Source organism: Nicotiana sylvestris, chromosome 10, assembly GCF_000393655.2.
Source record: "Nicotiana sylvestris chromosome 10, ASM39365v2, whole genome shotgun sequence".
NCBI classification, from domain to species: domain Eukaryota; kingdom Viridiplantae; phylum Streptophyta; class Magnoliopsida; order Solanales; family Solanaceae; genus Nicotiana; species Nicotiana sylvestris.
Window position 1 is genome coordinate 86,776,840 of NC_091066.1, and position 23,840 is coordinate 86,800,679.

Below are 23,840 nucleotides of genomic sequence, written 5' to 3' on the forward strand. Positions count from 1 at the left end.
TTTGTGAGTTATTTGTAACTAACTTTTTGGAAAGAGATAACATAAGGATTGTGTGCCTTCAGGAGGAAGATATTAGGGAATGGAGCCCTATATCTAAAAAATTTCTACTTAGGGATTGGAGCCCTAATGTTGGCAAGAAGGGAGACTAGGGAATGGATGCCCTATGTCTAAAATCTCAACTCAGGTATTAGAGCCCTAATGTTGGCAAAAAAGGCGACTAGGGAATGGGGGCCCTATATCTAAAATCTCAACTCAGGGATTGGAGCCCTAATGTTGGCAAAAGGCGACTAGGGAATGGAGGCCCCATGTCTAGAAAATCTCAACTTAGGGATTAGAGCCCTAATGTTGGCAAAAAAGGCGACTAGGAAATGGGGGCCCTATGTCTAAAATCTCAACTCAGGGATTGGAGCCCTAATGTTGGCAAAAAAGCAACTAGGGAATGGGGGCCCTATGTCTAAAATCTCAACTCAGGGATTGGAGCCCTAATGTTGGCAAAAAAGGCGACTAGGGATTGGGTGCCCTATGTCTAAAATCTCAACTCGGGGATTGGAGCCCTAATGTTGGCCAAAAAGGCGACTAGGGAGTGTAGGCCCTATGTCTAAAAATATCAACTCAGGGATTGGAGCCCTAATGTTGGCAAAAGGTGACTAGGGAATGTAGGCCCTATGTCTAAAAATCTCAACTCAGGGATTGGAGCCCTAATATTGGCAAAAAAGGCGACTAGGGAATGGGGGCCATATGTCTAAAATCTCAACTCAGGGATTGGAGCCCTAGTATTGGCAAAAGGCAACTAGGGAATGGAGGCCCTATGTCTAAAATCTCAACTTAGGGATTAGAGCCCTAATGTTGGCAAAAGGCGACTAGGGAATGGAGACCCTATGTCTAGAAATCTCAACTCAGGGATTGGAGCCCTAATGTTGGCAAAAAGGCGACAAGGGAATGGAGACCCTATGTCTAAAATCTCAACTTAGGGATTGGAGCCCTAATGTTGGAAAAAAAGCGACTAGGGAATGGAGGCCCTTTGTCTAAAATCTCAACTTAGGGATTGGAGCCCTAATGTTGGCAAAAGGCGACTAGGGAATGGAGGCCCTATGTCAAAAAATCTCAACTTAGGGATTGGAGCCCTAATGTTGGCAAAAAAGGCGACTAGGGAATGAAGGCCCTATGTCTAAAATCTCAACTCAGGGATTGGAGCCCTGATATTGGTAAAGAGGTATAAAAGATTGAGATTGGGGATTCTGAACTATCATTTTGTTCGGATTTTCTTCTTTTCTTCTCTCTTTTTTTATTTTCCTTTTTCATTTCATTTTATTTCAATAAAATACAGGAAAGAATTTTGGAGGAAAACTTCCCTTTTGGATTGATTGTTACTGTGAAGCTGTTTCTAGCTTTTGCGCAGCTTTTCTTTTGGCTGCACCTGCTTTTGCACGGTTGCCTTGGACTGCACCTGTTTCAATTTTAAACAAAGAACAATTGTTAGTTTGAAACGGTGGTTGGTTTTGTGGCCTTGATTGTATCGATCACTAGATCTCGGCCTGAACCTTTGTTGAGAACCTCTACTGCTTGGTGGTTTTCTGAAGATTCATCTATCTTTCAAACCGAGGGACTCAACTTTTAAGATTTCATGACGGCTCGCCCGTATGGGGCTTCGACCCTTTCACTTTATTCCGCCTTTAGGGCTTTGCCTTTGGCTTTCTTTTCCTTTCAATAACTTTGATTTCAGAGCATCAGCCCTCATGGCCAGTCGGGATCGACTTGATGCACCCGCTGAGGCTGGGTACTTTTCTTTAGCTTTTGTTAGACAGAACCCTATAAAGCCAATCTTGCCACCTTTTCTTTGTATTAGTTTCGGAAATAGAGTTAGACTGAAAATGATTCAAGGAAAAGTAAACAAAAGGCAAGAAAATGAATTTAGAGAGAAGTTTCCCTTTCGAGAAGGGAGGAAGGACTTATCTTGGGTGCATACGGGCTTCAATAGACATGAGATGCTTCTTGGACTGGATGCCCAACTCGCACAAACTTTCCCAACTTCTCATAAACTCATTGTGAGCTACATTTCCAAATCGAAAAACCTGGCCAAAACTCCAATGGTGGTGAGGGGTGTCTTCTTCTCGATCGACGGCGCCCTTTGCGGGTTTTCGCCAATTGACCTCTCTCATTTCTCTTCTCACCATCGCCTGATAGTGCTCTTTACGAGTTTTCACTAACCAGGCTCTCTCATTTCCAATTTATCTCCTCACTGTCACCTTATGGTGCCCGTAGGTTTTCACCGATAAGACTCTCTCATTTTATTTCTCTTATTTTGATTGTATCAGATCCAAGATACTATGTTTTCTAATTCCGATGCCTTTGCTGATTAATCAGAAGGACTTGGACAAGGTTCGGGTAAAAGAGAATTGGATCGCATTACAACTTTGAAACCGTTCGGGCGGGATCATCGTCGAAGCATTATATCATCTACCCCTATTTCACCTTTTGGGGAAAGTTGAATTTTTGTTTTGGTGTGACTGAACCCCAGAGAGAGGATGCCTACGTATCCTTTCAGAATCAAGTCGAACGTAGTTCAGGAAAACATTTTGCTTTTTTTTTTTCGAGTTCCAAAGAGGGTAATGAAAGAAAGGAAACCGGCTCAAAGGGTTAGCAAAAGGATTGGAGTGTTTGGGGTAGCGAGAATGAAAGCCTTCGTCATCCCAATTGGATAGTGCTATTGCTGCAGAAGGACTAGACATAGTACCTTTTGACCGCGTCCGCGTTCACAGCTGCCTTGGGATCATTTCCTTTGATATCTCCCAGATATAACGCTCTTCTTGGTAGTATCTTTCGGATAATGTATGGGCCTTTCCAGTTAGGAGCAAATTTGCCTTTTGCTTCCTGATGATGAGGAAGAGTCACACCTCCTTTTTCCGCCCCGTGGGCGCGTAGGGAGTTTTTTCCAATTAAAGGACAATCGAAACGGAATTTGTTAATTTATTTCAGAGTCGCCACTTGGGAGATTTAGGGTGTACCAAGTCACTAATTTTAATCCCGAATCGAGGAAAAGAATGACTCCATATTACAGTCTGCGTACCAGAAATCCGGATAAGGAATTCTGTTAACCCGGGAGAAGGTGTTAGGCATTCCCGAGTTCCGTGGTTCTAGCACGGTCGCTCAACTGTTATATTCGGCTTGATTATCTGATTTTATACAAATATGAACTTATGTGCAAAATTTTATCTTTTTACCGCTTTCTTAATTATTGTTATTATTTTACGAGAATTGCAACGTCGTGGAAACATATCTTGCACCACGTTACATCAATGCGCCCGTGGTTGTCGACATATCTCAACTCGGTTGAGATTTGGATTTGGGTCACATAAATGTGCACCCGAGTTACGGAAAATAAATTATTAAAGGCGCGCCTAAAGCAACTAGCGTATTGTTATTTTGGGGAAGGCCGTAAAATTCGCTAAACGGCCTATCCTCGAATTCTAAGTATTTTAATATATACATTTAGAGGGGCCCGCAGCTTGTGCATTTTTTGTTTGTCGAGGCTCGTCTCATTCATTATTGAAAAAAAAAAAATTTGCAACGTCATGGAAATGCATCTCAGACCACGCCACAATCAATGTACCCGCGATTAGAGACACATTTCGATTCCGTTGAGATTTGGATTTGGGTCACATAAATGTGCACCCGAGTTTAAGGAGATAACATTATTAAATACGAGCCTAAAGCGACTAGCATATCATTATTTTGGGTAGGGCCGTGAAATTTGCGAAACGGCCCGTCCCGGAATCTAAGTATTTTTTATGACCAATTATTGAGGGCCCCGCAAATTGTATTTTTATTTGGCGAGGCTCGTCTCATTCTTATTTTTTAAAGGAATTTGCAATTTTTTAATACCTTTAACAATACCAAACCTTACAGCCACTTACAACTAAAATCTCATAACTTGTCAAAAGTTTAATAAAAGAAGTTAAGCGAATGAGTGTTTCGGGCGTAGTAACAACAGGTACTAATACTAATTTTGTCCAAATGAACAAAGAAAATGAAGGGACGAACAAATTAACGTCAACTGTGTCATAGAACACCTAATACAACTTAATCAAATGACATCAAATAAACAAGAATAACATAACGCAAAAATGAACCAAAATGCATACGGTGAAACATATGCGGAAAATTACCATACCGATTTCTATATTGCATCTTTGAACATTCAACGTAACGTTTCCTTATCTAATACATTGAGGTTTACTAACCTGAACAAACAGAAACAGATAGAGCCATGGACCAGCCCTCAACATCGACCTCAATGGATAACCTCAAACGGGAGCCCATGGAAACAGTCATCAAAGCTCAGATGGAATAGCTCGCGCCAGAAACTCGAACACGAACGTACTGAAAAAGAGTCATGACTGCTACTGGTTTTTCCAGATGGTCATTTTGACGCTCGTTACTTTTAAGGGCTGGGTTCGACGGAGTGCCGATTGAGGGTCATTTGGCAAAGCCGGAGTTCAGTGGTCGTTTGATTCACTGCTGGGCACGAGGAAACGACGGGGAGGCTGGTTGTGGCGTGAGGTTGAGCTGGAGGTTTGGTGGGCGATAAGGCAGTAATGGTGGTTTCACGGAGGCAGAAGGCGATGGGGAAGTTTGGAAGGGTGACGACGCGACTGGAGAAGAGTGAAACAACAATGGTGGACTGCCGGTGGTTGTTCGGGCTGTGCGTGGGGTTGGACGATGAAGAAGGTGATGGGGAGGCTGGTAGCTTGGCGTCAGTTATGGCGTTTGGACGTGAGAGAGTGGGTCGCGACTGGTTTTTGGGTTATGACGGGAAGGTGACGGAGAGGTTTTGGGCTATGGTCGCCGGACGTGAAGGAGAGTTGGACAACGCAGCAGCAGTTGCTGCTGCTTGACGTGGAATGAGGGGTCATTTGGGCAAGATGGTGAGGCTGCAGTGATGGTTGTTTTGGTGGAGCTGGAGTTCGCTGGCTGGGGGGTAGGGTGGTTGACGGGCAGTGACGACGAGCAGGAGCTGGTGGTTTGACTGTGTGAGACAACGAGGGAGTTGGGCTGATTATGGCGTTTGGACGTGGGGTCGACGGGCAGTGACGACGAGCAGGTGCCAGACTGGTGCGTGGAGGCTACTGGAAGGGTCGTTTGGTGGTGGTTCAGGCATTGGGGGGGGGGTTGCGACTGGTTTCTGTTAGGTTTTTTCTAGGGCTTTCGTTCCTTTTTAGAAGGAAGAAGATGAACAGTGCTCCTATTTTTTCAAAAAAATCTGTCCCCCTGTCCCCTTCACTTCTGTTTTCCCCGTGCATTTTTGTAACCTTCGCCAAGAAAATGGACCCCACGCGTGTAGGGGTCCAAGACATGTGTTCCCCATGCGTGGTGGGGTTCCCCGTGTGTCGTGTTCCGTCCGTGTTCCCCACGCGTGTCCCCCATGTGTGCTGGACTCGGATTATTATGGGCTAGGCCCGAAAATTAGGCCTAAAAAACGGGTAGTTTGAACCCGAATATTATTCTTTTGCCCGGACCCGAGATTAAGAACACGACGTTGCTCAACTAATCCTATGTAAGCAAAATAACTACCAAAGGACTAATATTTAAAACAAAACTATATCTTTTTTAATATTTTTTTAAAACTATTTTTGTAATTTTAGTTTTTTATATAAAGATAAATATGAAGTAATCTTTTTTTGTATTTTTCCAAAATTAAAATGACTACAAAACATTAATAGAACTATATTTTTTGGTAATTTTCGAAATTATATAAAGTACAAAATTAAAGTACAGTTTTTTTGTATTTTTTCAAGTTTATGAGAAATACATAAACTAAAATTCATATATATATATTTTTTGAATTTTTCTTTTGCGACAAAATAAAGTAAAATAGTTAAAATAGCTATATTAGACCCAATTTCAAATATTCACGCTAAAAATGTGAAAATTCTCGGGGAGAGTCAAAATCACGCGTCTACAGCTGCCCCTCTTTGACTGGAAACACGAAGAGTTTTCCGACAAAGAACGACTAGACATGTTTTTGACCCGATCATTATTTGGAGGGACTACACTAAGGAAAGGAAGGGGGATGTGACCGAGCCCTGGTATCTGAGCTGCCTACATATCCTTGGTTATACAGGAATCAGGCCATGTGTAATTCGGAAATGAGAGATGGTAGATTGTACCGAGGTGAAGAGCCGATCGAGATGCCGTTCCGTTGAGGTTACGGTCCGCCGTCCTGTCATTACATCAAAAATGAAAACTGAAAAAGACTAACTAAGCCTATCAGCTACTAGTTACAAGGATTCCTATCTTTATGTCTTCTGAAACTTGGTCTTGAGTCTTGAATGGTGCTTCATACAGACTTTGGATTTGAACCTTGATACTTGCTAGTTGTAGGTACTAGTTCTTGAGCAAACCACATATGTTCTCCACTTCCGTACTTTGGATTCATTTTTTCTCTTTTTTTTTCTTTTCTTGTTTTTTTTTGTGACTAGCTTTTGTTGACCATCTCAGACTGTTGACTCGCATTCTTGAGGCGAGCTTCTGCTATTTATAACTTGGTTGAATGCTGGGGATTTTTGTTGTAGCCTTCTGCTTCCCGGTGCTGGGGATTTTTATTGTTTCCTGCTGGGGATTTCTGTTGTAACCTTCTACCTTCCGGTGGGGTTACTGATTTCCAAAATCTGCAGTATAAGACTAAAAGGTATTCCTCTTGTTATACAGGTGGGCGCCTGAAACATGAAATGTAAAGACTGAAATGTATTCCTCTCGTTATGTAGGTGGGCTCCTGACATGAAATGTAAAGACTGAAAAGTATTCCTCTCGTTATACAGGTGGGCACCTGGCAAGAAATTTAAAGACTGAAAAGTATTCCTCTCGTTATACAGGTGGGCGCCTGGCTTCAACACTTGTAATGAAAAGACTGAAATGTATGCCTCTGTTCTATGGGCGGGCTCCCAACTTCAACACTTGAAATGAAAAGACTGAAATGTATGCCTCTGTTCTATGGGCGGGCTCCCAACTTCAAACACTGGTAATGAAAAGACTGAAATGTATGCCTCTGTTCTATGGGCGGGCTCCCAACTCCAACACTTGTAATGAAAAGACTGAAATGTATGCCTCTCGTTATACAGGTGGGCGCCTGGCTTTAGGAAAAACTAAACATTGATAATCTTAAGAAAACTAAAAATGACTTTTTTTTTCAAATTCAAACGTTGTTTTGTTTTTCAAATTATCCTAGGAGAAAATTCGTCAGACTAGTTTTTTTTTTTGGTATCTTAGGAGAAAGATTCATCAGACTAAGATTTTGATCCTAGGAGAAGGTTCATCAAACTAGGTATTTTTGTTTTGGTATCTTAGGAGAAAGATTCATCAGACTAAGATTTTGATCCTAGGAGAAGGTTCATCAGACTAGGTCTCTATCTTAGGAGAAAAATTCATCAGACTAAGATTTTTGATCCTAGGAGAAGGTTCATCAGACTAGGTTTTTTTTTGGTATCTTAGGAGAAAGATTCATCAGACTAAGATTTTGATCCTAGGAGAAGGTTCATCAGACTAGGTCTTTTTGTTATCTTAGGAGAAAGATTCATCAGGCTAAGATTTTGATCCTAGGAGAAGGTTTCATCAGACTAGGTCTTTTTGTTATCTTAGGAGAAAGATTCATCAGACTAAGATTTTGATCCTAGGAGAAGGTTCATCAGACTAGGTCTTTTTGTTATCTTAGGAGAAAGATTCATTAGACTAAGATTTTGATCCTAGGAGAAGGTTCATCAGACTAGGTCTTTTTTTTGGTATCTTAGGAGAAAGATTCATCAGACTAAGATTTTGATCCTAGGAGAAGGTTCATCAGACTAGGTCTCTATCTTAGGAGAAAAATTCATCAGACTAAGATTTTTGATCCTAGGAGAAGGTTCATCAGACTAGGTCTCTTTTTTTGCTATCTTAGGAGAAAGATTCATCAGACTAAGATTTTGATCCTAGGAGAAGGTTCATCCGACTAGGTCTCTATCTTAGGAGACAAATTCCTCAGACTAAGATTTTGATCCTATGAGAAGGTTCATCGGACTAGGTCTTTTTTGTTATCTTAGGAGAAAGATTCATCAGACTAAGATTTTGATCCTAGGAGAAGGTTCATCAGACTAGGTCTCTATCTTAGGAGAAAAATTCATCAGACTAAGATTTTGATCCTAGGAGAAGGTTCATCAGACTAGGTCTTTTTTTTTGGTATCTTAGGAGAAAGATTCATCAGACTAAGATTTTGATCCTAGGAGAAGGTTCATCAGACTAGGTCTCTTTGCTATCTTAGGAGAAAGATTCATCAGACTAAGATTTTGATCCTAGGAGAAGGTTCATAAGATTTTGATCCTAGGAGAAGGTTCATCAGACTAGGTATTTTTTGTTATCTTAGGAGAAAGATTCATCAGACTAAGATTTTGATCCTAGGAGAAGGTTCATCAGACTAGGTCTTTTTTGGTATCTTAGAAGAAAGATTCATCAGACTAGGATTTTGATAACAACTTAGGAGGAAATGCCTCTCTTTATGGGAAAAACAAACTTAGGAGGAAATGCATCTCCTATGAGTGAAACAAACTTAGGAGGAAATGCATCTCCTATGGGTAAAACTTAAACTTAGGAGGAAATGCGTCTCCTATGGGTAAAAGTAAACTTAGGAGGAAATGCATCTCCTATGGGTAAAACAAACTTAGGAGGAAATGCATCTCCTATGGGTAAAACAAACTTAGGAGAAAATGCATCTCCTATGGGTAAAACTCTAATGATTTCAAACTAGGAAGTGCGTCTCCTATTAGTGAAATCTTCGCTTAGGAAGTGCGTCTCCTATGCGTGAACCATTTCCTTCTTCCTGAATTATTTACTTACCTGTGTTGTCTTCCCTCGAAACTGCTGGGGATTATTTTGATGGGGATGACTTTTCCCCCTTTTTTTCTTACCCACTCTGGGTTGCCCGAAACTCTGTCGAGGATGCTTCTACATCTCGATGATCTGCTGGGGATAACACTGCTGAGGATAACTCTGCTGAGTAAATATGTTATCTTACTCCTTCCAAAATTACTTCCTTTTAAGTAGGATGTTTCATTCCTCTACAAACTGCTTCCCTTTTTTTCTTTTTTTTTTTATTCTTTTTTTTTTTTTGCATAGCTTCTTCCTTCGAAGACTACCTCCCTTAAGACTCGTTTTGCCTTTCCCCGAAAGGAACAGCTGAGGATACCGACTTTCACCAAACTTGGGTTGGACTCCTCGAAACTGCTGGGGATAACACTGTTGGGGAATTATTTACTTACCTGTTGGGGGATAAAATGTTATCAGCTGGGGATAACTAGTGCTTCACTCCTCGGAAGGCTGTTGGGAATGATACCGGCCTTCTGCTTTTTCTGAGCTCAAGTTTCATCCCTTTGCTGGGGAACAACTTCCTCCATTGAAACTTATTATGTTTGGGGCAACACTGGTTCTAAGACCACTTCCCTTGAGACTGACGTTATCTTTATTCTTCCCCGAATGAGTACCTGACTTCCAGAAAATTTTCTAAATGGAAGGAAAATTTTCTGCCCCAGTTTGATAATATCCCTTGTGGCATGCATTTCTGGAATCAATGCCATTTCCTTTACCTGCTTCAAATCAAACAAAATTTGTTAGTTTAAAACATGGTGGTTGGTTGTGATACTCCTACTGGGATGACTTTTCCTTTTCTCCTTCCTTGCTCTGCGTTCAACAACTTGTTGGGGATGATATTATTTGTTGGGGATAATCCCTTCCTGTTGGGGATATCCCTCTTCTTTTGTGGCATAGCTCGGAAACTGGCATTTCCCCGACCTTTTAGTCTAGTATGAATTTCCCAAATCCAGCTCACTGCTTTCCTTGCTTTGTTCACGGGCCTTTTGCTGGGGATATATATTTTTGACACTGGCCTTGCGCTTGTTCCTTGCTGACTATACCACTTGGATGTACTAGTCAGATCTCATCTTGCATGATTGGAAAGTTGATGGCCTATTTTGAAGTCATTTCTCACTTGTTCTGACCCAACAGACTCTACTGGGGAATTTTCTATGCAATGAGAAAGATAAAAAGGAACAGAATAAAAGACAAAGGAAAAAGATGACTCTTTTTTTTAAAAAAAACTATAAATAAAAACCTATCAAACGCAGATACCGACTCTAATGGTCATGACATGCACATGTGGCCTATCCTCTACCGTCAATCATCTTTCAAGATCTTCAATTGGCGATTCCCCATCTGATTCTCAATCTTATTCGACTTGTAGTGCCCAAAGGGTTTTCACTATCAAGTCTCTCTCATTTTGGTTTGTCTCTCAGCTTTCATCGCCTTATGGTGCCTGTGAAGGTTTTCACCGATAAGACTCTCTCATTTGTATCACTTTCCAGCTGGGGATTTGGAGTGTTGCCGGTATGACTCTTTCTGTTGGAGATTAGAGTCCTTTCTGCTGTGGAACAGAATGTTATGTTCGCCGGTAAGACTCTTCATTTGTCTGACTTGGCATCTTTTGAAGACTGATCAGAAGGTCTTTCTTTGGACCGTAATGTGGGTTTTGGATAGGGCTAGAAAGAAAGGGTATTAAAGGCTCAAAAATGCATCGATTTTGGGTTATTAATTACAACCTTCAGAACTAGATTTATTTACAACAAACGCAACATCTGCCCCAGTTTCTTGCTTGGGGATATTTTAATTAATTGATTTTTTTCATTTTTCAAAACTATGACCGAGCCGTGAAGCGCCTACGTATCCTCTTTGAGGAATCAGGTCAAACGTAGTTCCCAATTCCTCTGTTTCATTTGACTTTCTTTTGTTTTCTTTTTTTTTCATCTCTCCTTTCTTTTCGTCGTTTTTTTTTATCTTCCATGTTTTGTGTTTCTAATCTGTTGTTACCGATTCCGAATGAGGGGTATGAAAGGAAAATAAATAAGGCTCAAAAGGGGTTAACGAAGGATAAAGTGTTTAGGTAGTAGAACAAAATGCCTTTGTCATTCCAGTCTTCAAAACATGCCAAATGCAAACAACACAATTTAAACAAGGATTTGTAGCCTCTTCCGATGGTGTTGGACTTGACAATTATGTTAAACATTTGCTTTTTCATTTGTCATTTCTAAAGCACTGTTGGGCGACACTCTCACTCTCATGAACGACCCTCATTGCATTTAACGGTTTTCTTTATGTTTTACTTGCCCCATTTCCACATGACACGGGATCCAAATAATCTCAAACCGTTCTTATTTCCTTTAAATGCTTTGATCACCTTCCCAGGGTTTTATGATTAACTTTTAAGATTAGGCCCAAACTGTGTGCGCATGTCATGTCCCTAGAATCAGCATTGAACAAAAATGAAAAAAAGGACTAAACAAAAAGATGACTGGAAATAACAAAAGACCGGCTTTTGTATTAGACTACCGGCGAAATGGTTTGAATAATAAAACAAACAAAACAACCAGAATAAAATCCTAACACAGCCTCGACAAAACTTAAACAAACTGATATGACAAAATGGAAAGATAGGAAGGTTTGACACAAGACAATATTCGGATTACAACCCTAAGAATAATCCGGACAACAGAAATGACAACAAAATAAGCCACCACCAGCTTCTCTTTTGCTAACCAAGGAACGGAGCGTCCTCCCATTTTATCAAACTTGGCATCTTAGCCACTGAGCTTCGCATCAGTATTGCCTAGACCATTACCGACTACAATATCATCAACCTTAGTCAACAAGTCCCCAATAGGATTCAAGTGCTTCTGTTATCAGGCCTGATCCTAGCAGAGTGTGTATCATGAGGTGCAAGTAAAGGATTCTAGGTGTCATTGTCTGGCTTACCACAAACCAACCACCTTAACTTTCTTTGCAAAACAAACAGGTTAGAATGGACTAAGTCGGTCCTCATTATTAACAACATCTTTCTTTTCTTTTCTTTTTTCTTTCTTTTTTTCTTTCTTTTTTTTCGATTTTTTTTTCTTTTTCTCGATTTTTTCATTTTTTCGTTTTTTTTCCATTTTTTTCATTCTTTTTTTTCATTCTTTTCCTTTTTTTCCCGTGGTCGAATCTTATGGAGATTGCCTACGTATCATGACCTCGCATGAATCAGACCTTGCGTAGTTCGGACCAATAAAAGATAAACAATACTCAACATTTTTTTTTAAATTTTCATATTAAAACAGACTGGGTTTCAAAGGTTTGAAGATGACCTACAAACTCGAAAATCAAACAACCCACGTATTCTAATTAAAAGATTTACAAACTCCAAAGCAAATGGCCAGCTTCCTTTCTCCGTTTGACAAATGCAACCGAACGGTTATTTTTGCAAACGTGGCCCCTTCCAAATTCCACATGAATTTTGAGGCCGGGGAGGATTATTTTATGACACTTTTACAAACTTGTCCGTTCTTTTACGAAAATAACCTTTTGACAATTGAAAGATACTATAAGGCTATTTCGGCAAGAACGATTTAAGACACTGCCGAAGCTGTCTCGGCTTATTTTTGACTAAAAAAATTCAAACGGTATTCATCTGACTGCTGACTCTTTGTTTTTTTTCAAATTACAGTGAAAAACGTAGTGTTGCAAAGACGGCCCTTCAGCGCCTCGGGGACGAAGATTTTTAAGGCTGTGTGGGTCAACTGAACCAAACTCCTAAACATGACCCAACGGTGGCTGTTTATGCAAAGTCAGCCTTCCGGCGTCCCTTTCGGGAACATTCGGCTATTTTTGACAAAAAACAGAATCACCCTGACTTATTTATGACTCTTTTTATCATTTTCTAAAAATAGAAAACTCAACATTGCAAACACGGCCTTTCAACGCTTCGGGGACGAAGATTTTTAAGGCTTTGTGGGTCAACTAAACCAAATCTTAACCTGACCCAAAAGTGGCCGTTTATGCAAAGTCAGCCTTCCGGCGTCCCTTTCGGGAACATTCGGCTATGTCTTGATAAAACAGCGTCACCCGACTTCTTAGAAATTTGACATATATATTTTTGCAATTTTTTTTGTAAAAGGGGAAGTTGGACATCACCCGACTTATTTATGACAAAATTAAAAATCTTGACATGTTTTTTTTTGTTTATTTATTTGTTTTTGGCTATTTTAGCAAAAGGTGGGGTTGGACCCGATAAGGGTTGCCTACGTATCTCACATCCGGTGAGAATCAAACCCGCGTAGTTCGGGCAGGTCATAAATAAACTAATTTTAAATTATTATTTTTTTGAATTTGTAAAAGAACTGCTTTAAAAGAAGAAAGGAAGTATTTTTTTTTTGGATTTTGATTGATTTTCTTTTTAAAAGAAAGACTTCTAAGAATTCCTTTTCTTTTGATTTGAACTTTGAGAATTTCAAAAGTAAAAGGAAGATGTTTTTTTTCTGAATTTTCAATTGTTTTTTCTTATTCTAAAGAAAAAAGAAAATATTTTTTGGAATTTTACCTTTAATAAAATAAATGCTTCTAAAAAAATATTTTTTGAATTTTGAATTTTCTTTTCAATTTGAAAGAAGAAGGAAAGTATTTTCGGATTTTTTTTATTATATATATATATATATATATATATATATATATTTATTATATGTTTTTTTTAATAATTAAAAAGACTTTCTAAAGAAGTCAATAATAGAAAATATTTTTGGATTTTTTGTATTGAAAATTGGGGGTCTAAAAAAAAAAAATTCTAGACTTTTGGCAAGACAAATATTTTTGCAACAAATAAAGATATATATATATATTTGTTGGAAATAAAGAAAACTTTTTGGATTTATATATATATATTTGCAACAAATAATGAAAATCACTTCAACGCCCGGCTCTTTTTTTATTTTTTTTATTTTTGGCATTTTTATAAACAAATAAATAAATAAAAAATCATTTTAAAAACAAGACTTTTTTTTTATTTTCATTTTCATGGAAAGACAAACTATTTTTTTTCTATATTTTTTTTTGAAAAACAAGATAGAACAACGACTTTTTTTTCTTCGATTTTCCCTTTGCTTTTAATAAAACAAACTAATAAGACATTGTTTTTTTTCCATTTTCTCAAAATTTCGGCAGAGTTTTGACAGTATTTTTGCATTGGGTTTTTCAAAAATAAACAATTAACTCCCTAACCGCTATTTCCTTTTTTTTTTAATTTCACAATATTCATAATATTCAAACACCGGTCAGCATGCGAGCGCGAGACAAATAAATGCACGGAAAACAAATAGGATGTATTAGGATGGTCCTTTCATATCAGGTTGCTAGTCCTAGACGGACTCAACCCCTGTGTTGAGTCCCCTAAGTCAAATGCAACGTGATGCAAATAAGCGTTCCTACTAGGGATCCGGCATGAAGTCACGTTATTCTATGTTCAAAACCTGGGTCGGTGTTCTAGACAGTGTACCCGAGCGGACAACTCGAGCTGAGGAAGGAGCTCCTTTCCGGGAACCAAAAGGCCAGCCGGCTTAGAAACTTTCCGAGCCTCTTTTATTTAGGGTATGACACTAACAGAATAGGGAGTCTCAACCAGTAAGCACATCCCCGGAGGTAAGAAGAGAAAGGTTTCGGCACAGTTTATATACAGTTCAAATAATATCAAAGCGGTAAAAGCAGCATTTAGCACATTAGGCTCAAAACATGTAATAATCAGATAATAAATAAAGCCAAATAATAACAATTATTCTAAGCTCGAATTCTTAACCCTGAACCAGTGGTTCTGGGTTACTAGTCCCCAGCAGAGTCGCCAGAGCTGTCACACCTCATTTTTCCGCCCCGTGGGGGCGTAGGGAGTTTTTTCCAATTAAAGGACAATTGAAACGGGATTTGTTAATTTATTTCAGAGTCGCCACTTGGGAGATTTATGGTGTCCCAAGTCACCAATTTTAATCCCGAATTGAGGAAAAGAATGACTCCATATTACAGTCTGCGTACCAGAAATCCGGATAAGGAATTCTGTTAACCCGGGAGAAGGTGTTAGGCATTCCCGAGTTCCGTGGTTCTAGCACGGTCGCTCAACTGTTATATTCGGCTTATGATTATCTGATTTTATACAAATATGAACTTATGTGCAAAATTTTATCTTTTTACCGCTTTCTTAATTATTGTTATTATTTTACGAGAATTGCAACGTCGTGGAAACATATCTCGAACCACGTTACATCAATGCGCCCGTGGTTGTCGACATATCTCAACTCGGTTGAGATTTGGATTTGGGTCACATAAATGTGCACCCGAGTTAAGGAAAATAAATTATTAAAGGCGCGCCTAAAGCAACTAGCGTATTGTTATTTTGGGGAAGGCCGTAAAATTCGCTAAACGGCCTATCCTCGAATTCTAAGTATTTTAATATATACATTTAGAGGGCCCCACAGCTTGTGCATTTTTTGTTTATCGAGGCTCGTCTCATTCATTATTAAAAAAAAAGAATTTGCAACGTCATGGAAATGCATCTCAGACCACGCCACAATCAATGTACCCGCGATTAGAGACACATTTCGATTCCGTTGAGCTTTGGATTTGGGTCACACAAATGTGCACCCGAGTTTAAGGAGATAACATTATTAAATACGCGCCTAAAGCGACTAGCGTATCATTATTTTGGGTAGGGCCGTGAAATTTGCGAAACGGCCCATCCCGGAATCTAAGTATTTATTATGACCAATTATTGAGGGCCCCGCAAATTGTATTTTTATTTGGTGAGACTTGTCTCAATCTTATTTTTTAAAGGAATTTGCAATTTTTTAATACCTTTAACAATACCAAACCTTACAGCCACTTACAACTAAAATCTCATAACTTGTCAAAAGTTTAATAAAAGAAGTTAAGCGAATGAGTGTTTCGGGCGTAGTAACAACATGTACTAATACTAATTTTGTCCAAATGAACTAAGAAAATGAAGGGACGAACAAATTAACGTCAACTGTGTCATAGAACACCTAATACAACTTAATCAAATGACATCAAATAAACAAGAATAACATAACGCAAAAAATGAACCAAAATGCATACGGTGAAACATAAGCGGAAAATTACCATACCGATTTCTATATTGCATCTTTGAACATTCAACGTAACGTTTCCTTATCTAATACATTGAGGTTTACTAACCTGAACAAACAGAAATGGATAGAGCCATGGACCAGCCCTCAACATCGACCTCAACGGATAACCTCAAACGGGAGCCCATGGAAACAGTCATCAAAGCTCAGACGGAATAGCTCGCGCCAGAAACTCGAACACGAACGGAATGAAAACGAGTCATGGCTGCTACTGGTTTTTCCAGATGGTCATTTTGACGCTCGTTACTTTTAAGGGCTGGGTTCGACGGAGTGCCGATTGAGGGTCATTTGGCAAAGCCGGAGTTTAGTGGTCGTTTGATTCACTGCTGGGCACGAGGAAACGACGGGGAGGCTGGTTGTGGCATGAGGTTGAGTTGGAGGTTTGGTGGGCGATAAGGCAGTAATGGTGGTTTCACGGAGGAAGAAGGCGATGGGGAAGTTTGGAAGGGTGATGACGCGACTGGAGAAGAGTGAAGCAGCAATGGTGGACTGCCGGTGGTTGTTCAGGCTGTGCGTGGGGTTGGACGACGAAGAAGGTGATGGGGAGGCTGGTAGCTTGGCGTCAGTTATGGCGTTTGGACGTGAGAGAGTGGGTCGCGACTGGTTTTTGGGTTACGACGGGAAGGTGACGGAGAGGTTTTGGGCTATGGTCGCCGGACGTGAAGGAGAGTTGGACAACGCAGCAGCAGTTGCTGCTGCTTGACGTGGAATGAGGGGTCGTTTGGGCAAGATGGTGAGGCTGCAATGATGGGTTTTTTGGTGGAGCTGGAGTTTGCTGGCTGGGGGGTAGGGTGGTTGACGGGCAGTGACGACGAGCAGGAGCTGGTGGTTTGACTGTGTGAGACAACGAGGGAGTTGGGCTGATTATGGCGTTTGGACGTGGGGTCGACGGGCAGTGACGACGAGTAGGTGCCGGACTGGTGCGTGGATGGCTGCTGGAAGGGTCGTTTGGTGGTGGTTCAGGCGTTGGGGGGGTTGCGACTGGTTTCTGTTAGGTTTTTTCTAGGGCTTTCGTTCCTTTTTAGAAGGAAGAAGATGAACAGTGCTCCTATTTTTTCAAAAAAATCTGTCCCCCTGTCCCCTTCACTTCTGTTTTCCCCGTGCATTTTGTAACCTTCGCCACGAAAATGGACCCCACACGTGTAGGGGTCCAAGACATGTGTTCCCCATGCGTGGTGGGGTTCCGCGTGTGTCGTGTTCCGTCCGTGTTCCCCACGCGTGTCCCCCATGTGTGGTGGACTCGGATTATTATGGGCTAGGCCCGAAAATTAGGCCTAAAAAACGGGTAGTTTGAACCCGAATATTATTCTTTTGCCCGGACCCGAGATTAAGAACATGACATTGCTCAACTAATCCTATGTAAGCAAAATAACTACCAAAAGACTAATATTTAAAACAAAACTATATCTTTTTTAATATTTTTTTAAAACTATTTTTGTAATTTTCGTTTTTTATATAAAGATAAAATATGAAGTAATCTTTTTTTGTATTTTTCCAAAATTAAAATGACTACAAAACATTAATAGAACTATATTTTTTGGTATTTTTCGAAATTATATAAAGTACAGTTTTTTTGTATTTTTTCAAGTTTATGAGAAATACATAAACTAAAATTCATATATATATTTTTTGTAATTTTTCTTTTGCGACGAAATAAAGTAAAATAGTTAAAATAGCTATATTAGACCCAATTTCAAATATTCACGCTAAAAATGTGAAAATTCTCGGGGAGGGTCAAAAATCACGCGTCTACAGGAAGAATACGCCTTAAAACAAGTTGTCCCACTTCAAAATTTCTGGGCCGTACTTTCTTGTTGTAGGCACGGTCCATTCTTCGTTGGTACAACTGCCCGTGGCAGACTGCGGCTATTCTCTTTTCATCTATCAGGGTTAACTATTCCAGATGGGCTTTGACCCACTCACTATCTTCAATTTCAACTTCAACAATGATCCGAAGAGAAGGGATTTCAACTTCCGCAGGTATTACGGCTTCAGTGCCATAAACCAAAAGGTACGGGGTTGCTCCGACCGACGTGTGCAAAGTAGTGCGATACCCCAACAATGCAAAAGGCAACTTTTCATGCCACTGCCTGGAACTTTGAGTCATCTTTCTCAAAATCTTTTTTATGTTCTTGTTTGCTGCTTCGACGGCACCATTGGCTTTAGGCCGATAAGGCGTAGAGTTTTGATGCGTTATCTTGAATTGTTCGCATATCTCCCCCATCAAATGACTATTCAAGTTTGCAGTATTGTCTGTGATAATAGTTGTAGGAATGCCAAAACGACAGATAAGATTGGAGTGCACGAAATCTACCACAGATTTCTTGGTGACAGATTTGAGAGTGATTGCTTCAACCCATTTCGTGAAATAGTCGATGGCGACCAATATGAATCTGTGCCCATTTGAGGCTTTTGGCTCGATTGGCCCAATGACGTCCATGCCCCAAGCAACAAATGGCCAAGGCGCTGACATGGGATGTAGTTCTGTGGGAGGTGCATGAATCAAATCACCGTGCACCTGACACTGATGACATTTCCGAACAAAACTGAAGCAGTCTTTTTCCATGGTCATCCAGTAATAACCCGCTCGAAGGATTTTATTTGCCAAAACATACCCGTTCATGTGGGGTCTACACACTCCTCTGTGCACTTCGTACATGATTCTTCCAGCTTTTCGGCGTCAAAACATCTTAACAAGTTGAGGTCCGGGGGTCCTTTTGCACAAGACATCACCACTCAAAAAGAAATCACTTGCATGACGTCTAATGGTTCTCTTTTGGTCTCCACTGGCTTGCTCGGGGTATTCTTTGATTTTTAAGAATCTTTTGATGTCATGATACCATAGCTGAATATTTGGTTTTTCCTCAACTGTATTACAGTAGTCATGCCTTTCCTTGATTTGGATTTCCAAGGGATCAATGTGGGTATTGTCTGGGTATGGCAACATCGAGGCCAAAGTAGCAAGCGCATCAGCCAGTTCGTTATGGAAACGAGGGATGTACCTGAACTCTATTGACTTGAATCGCTTGCCAAGATCTTCCACATATTGCCTATAAGGAATAAGCTTGACATCTCGGGTTTCCTATTCTCCTTGAGCTTGTCGGATAATCAGATCTGAGTCTCCCATGATTACCAGCTCTTCGACATCTTGGTCGATTGCCATGTTCGTACCCATAATACAGGATTCATACTCGGTGATGTTGTTTGTGTAGAAAAATCGAAGCCTAGCTGTGGCCGGATAATGCTGACCAGTGGGTGAGATCAAGATTGCCCCAATTCCAACACCATTTGCGTTTACTGCTCCATCAAAGAACATTTTCCAAGCATTGGTGTCTTCAGATATTGCCTCAACTGAATTTACCTCTTCATCTGGGAAGTAAGTGTTCAAAGGTTGGTATTCATTATCGACCAGATTTTCAGCCAAATGATCTGCTAACGCCTGGGCTTTCATTGCAGTGCGAGTGACATAGACTATGTCAAATTCCGCGAGCAGGATATGCCACTTTGCTAACCTCCCAGTGGGCATTGGCTTCTGGAATATGTATTTTAAAGGATCCAACCTGGTTATGAGGTAAATGGTGTAGGCTTGCAAATAATGCCTCAGCTTCTGAGCGACCCAAGTTAAAGCGCAGCAAGTTCTTTCTAGTAAAGTGTACTTGGCTTTATAACTGGTAAACTTCTTGCTTAAATAGTAAATGGTCTGCTCTCTCTTTCCAGTCACATCATGTTGCCCGAGGACACAATCGAAAGAATTTTCCAAGACTGTCAGATACAGGAACAGAGGCCTCCCTGGCTCATGTGGGACCAATACTGGTGGATTCGATAGATATTCTTTGATTTTATCAAAAGCTTCTTGGCACTCATTTGTCCATTTGATTGCCGCATCTTTCTTCAGCAATTTGAGTATGGGTTCACACATGGATGTCAACTGAGCAATGAATCGGCTGATGTAGTTCAATCTTCCCAACAAACTCATAACATCTTTCTTGGTTCTTGGAGGAGGCAAATCTCGAATAGACTTTATCTTTGTTGGGTCCAACTCAATGCCCCTCCGACTGACTATGAATCCCAAGAGTTTGTCGGATGGTACCCCAAATGCACATTTGGCTGGGTTCAGCTTCAAATCATATTTGCACAACCGCTCAAAGAATTTTCTCAAGTCCCAAACGTGGTTGTCATGGGTTTTGGATTTGATGATTACATCGTCCACATACACCTCTATCTCTTGGTGCATCATATCATGAAAAATGGCAGTCATGGCCCTCATATAGGTTGCCCCGGTGTTGTTCCGACCAAATGGCATAACTCTGTAACAGTATATACCCCAAGGTGTGGTAAAAGCTGTCTTTTCTACATCTTCTTCATCCATTAACACTTGGTGATATCCTACGTAACAATCCACGAAGGACTGTATCTCATGTTTGGCGCAATTATCAACAAGGATGTGGACGTTCGGCAAAGGGAAGTTATCTTTGGGACTTGCCTTGTTTAAATCTCTGTAATCCACACACACCCGGGTTTTTCCGTCTTTCTTCGGTACTGGGACCACATTGGCTAACCATGTAGTGTATTGAACTACCCGGATTACCCCTAATTTCAACTGTTTCGTGACCTCTTCTTTGATCTTATCACTGATATCAGTTTTAAACTTTCTTTGCTTTTGCTGGAAAGGGGGGCAATCGGGGTAAGTTGGCAACTTATGAACCACCAAATCAACACTTAGCCCTAGCATGTCATCATATGACCAAGCGAACACATCTTTGAACTCAAACAAAAGTTGGATTAATGCGTCCCGGGTTTTCTCATCTGTGTGAATGCTTATCTTGGTTTCCCTGACTTCTTCAGAACTACCCAAATTAACCAGCTCAGTATCATTCAAGTTCAGCTTAGGTTTATTCTCAAATTATTCCAATTCTCGATTTATTTTCCTAAAAGCGTCCTCTTCATCGTATTCTGGCTCTTGGTTCATTATCTCACAGTTAGACAACGTGTTTGAATCTGGGCATGAAGTCCATAAGCATGTCATGTTATTTAAAGCCGCATTATTAGAACTTAATGAATAAATAAAAGAGAAAATAATGAAGATCAGAAGGAATAGAGGAAAATGCACGATGAAATATTGATTTCATTTCATTGAATTTGAAGATAACAGGGTTTACATTGGAAATTAAAAGACAAGAAACTAAAGAAAACATCGGAGTTATACCCTGGAATAACTCGTGATGCAGAAAAAGTGACAGGACTGGTCTACCGGGACTCCTGCCTGATTGGGAATGGCGTAGCCTTCCAATTCTGCAGTTTGGCATTAGGTCCCATATACAGCACCTCAGCGGTGCTTGAGCCTTCCCCTGGTTGAACCATGTGGGCTTCATAAAGTATTTTCCTCATGGCCCCATAGATTTCTTCGACTTCTTCGGTCGTAAAGGACTTATCTTCCTCTTCCTCATTGTATTTCGGTTTGACAAATGTTCTGTACAGATGCGGAACCGGCTGAGGCAAGACTCAACCATCATTCTTTCTATCATCTGCCCATCTTACATCAGCTGGAATAGGTCGGAAGCCTACCCCAAAGAACCTTTCACTTGCGGTCAGGGTGATAGGTTCAGCTATTCCTTGCAACGATTTCCCAAGCCCTTTCCCAGGTTTGTAGCTGTGCCTGATCATTTATTTGGCCACCATGATTGATGCATTAGAAAGGAAAGGTTGAGGGCAAGATTTTCCTTCTTCGCACTGATCAGCGACCACGATTTCAAAGGCCCGATAGACTATGTGCTCACTCCCCTCTCTTGCTTCAAGACACGGGACTGATGGGTCCCGATAAATTGATTTCTCATCTTCCCCGTGGACCACAATCTCTTGATCCTCGTGCTCGAACTTCACCATCTGGTGAAGATTAGAGGGTACAGCCCCCGCTGTATGGATCCACGGCCTCCCAAAAGAAATTTGTAGGATGTGTCCATGTCTAGAACCTGGAAGGTTACTTCAAAGTCTACTGGGCCGATGGTCAGAATCAGATCAATCTCTCCAATTGTGTCCCTTTTGATACCATCGAAGACACGTACACAGACTTGTTGGGTCGAATTCTTTCGGTACCGATTTCCATACGCTACAGAGTTGAGAGTGCGCAAATGTCTACCCTAGAGCCTCCATCCAACATAACCCTTTTCACGTAGTACCCTTCGCACTTGACTGTCAGGTGCAGGGCTTTGTTATGTGCGGCCCCTTTTGGGGGCAAGTCATTTTTGCTGAAGGAGATCTGGTTGATTGCAAAAAATATTTCGTCCATTCTCTCCAACTGCTCTACAGAAGTCTCAACAGGCACATATGCTTCGTTAAGGGTCTTGATCAATACCTTTTGATGTTTGGTGGAGTTCATCAACAGAGATAACAAGGAGACTTGTGCGGGAAATTTTCGAAGCTGGTCGATCACCTCATAATCCGCCATTTTCATCTTTTGAAAAAAGGCCTCCGCTTCTTCGGCACTCACGAGCTTCTTAGATGGGAAGCGCTTTCTAGTGGCATTGTTCACCTCTTCTAATTTGAAATACTTTTCAGCTGGGTTATTTTCTTGAACTTCTCCCGAGATTTCATTGCCTTTGTAAGTCACCACTAATTTGTTGTAGTTCCAGGGCACAGCGGTAGGATCCGTTATGGGTTTTTGTGGTGCGTGGCCAATAACCACAGGCTCACTCAGCCTTGGTGGATTAATTGGCCCCCGCATCACATAATCTCCCTTGGGCACATACATTTGGGTTGTCTTATTCAGCTCAAATCTCCTAGGAGGACTCAAAGTCATCTGCCTTTCTTTGCGGCCTCGAGGGATATAGAGGACAACATCTTTGGGAGGCGTTGCCCCAGTTTCAATTTCAACTTTCTTCTCTGACTTTGGAGGGGTGGTTTTGTTCTCTTTCTCCCCTTTGTCTTGCTTCGGGGAAGCCTTTGGTTTATTTTATACATCAACGATGGCAATTATGGCCTTCAACGCTGGGTCAAATTCCTTGTCCTCACAAATCATTCAGAATACCAGCTCGTTGTTGTGGGTCGGCAGTGGGTTGTTAGTCACATTGGGAATATCTTCATCCATTAGCACTATCTTCCTTTGTTCTATCAAGTTCTCTACGGCTCTCTTCAGATTCCGGCAATCATCCATGTCGTGCCCTTCTGCCCCTAAGTGATAGGTGCATTGGGTACCGACTCTGTAAGCGGGTGATGCTGGGTTTTGCCTGGTTTGAGGAATAGTCTGTAGCAGACCCATTTGAACAAGCTTTGGTAACAGGCTGGAGTAGGGTTTGCCAATTGGTGTAAACTTTGGCCTCTTGGGCAGTTCACGAGGGTGGAAATTGTTTTGTGGAGGTCGGGGGTTGTAGTGGTTTTGGTAAGGAGGCTGGTTTCTAGAAAATGGAGCTTGGTTCCGATTGGCTTGTTGTTGTGGCCAGACATAAGGTTGAGCATTCATAACCGTGTATGGCTGAGGAGCATAGGCTACGTCTTGGTGGGGGTAATAGTGCTGCGGGGTTCTTTCTAAGAAAAGGGATCTAGGAGTACGGTGTTTTCTTGAACCCGACGCTGCCATGGATGTTTCTTCCTTTTTCTTGCCCTTCGCTACTCCTCCAAACCCACCCTGAATGGCTTGGGAGATAGATCTGATGGCGGATTGGCTCAAGATTCGCCCTGTTTTCAACCCGTTTTGAACCATTTTGCCAATTTTGATGTCTTCGGCGAACGGCTTACCCATTGCGGACATCATGTTTTGAAAATAATCAGCCTCTTGGGCTTGGAGGAAGACCGTGACCATTTCAATCTCATCCATTG

The 23,840-nt window shown here is 40.9% G+C and overlaps 1 protein-coding gene across 1 annotated transcript; it reads right to left on the minus strand.

The window, feature by feature from the left end:
- Positions 1-19,110: 19,110 nt before the first annotated feature.
- Positions 19,111-23,823, minus strand: LOC138879636 (uncharacterized). The gene is made up of 5 exons (XM_070159255.1): positions 23,053-23,823; positions 22,205-22,965; positions 21,604-21,684; positions 20,119-20,875; positions 19,111-19,956 (listed from the first exon to the last, which is right to left on the minus strand). Exons 1-5 carry the CDS (start codon positions 23,821-23,823, stop codon positions 19,111-19,113), a joined length of 3,216 nt encoding a protein of 1,071 aa, XP_070015356.1.
- Positions 23,824-23,840: the final 17 nt, after the last annotated feature.

Excerpts from the sequence above, each read along its gene's own strand:
- LOC138879636 (XM_070159255.1), bottom strand. The coding sequence starts at position 23,823 with ATGGTCACGGTCTTCCTCCAAGCCCAAGAGGCTGATTATTTTCAAAAC. Across the intron at positions 21,685-22,204 it reads CTGACAGTCAAGTGCGAAGG|GCACAGCTACAAACCTGGGA; the intron begins GTACTACGTGAA and ends ATAAATGATCAG. Across the intron at positions 20,876-21,603 it reads ACCCTGACCGCAAGTGAAAG|TTCTGAAGAAGTCAGGGAAA; the intron begins GTTCTTTGGGGT and ends TAATTTGGGTAG.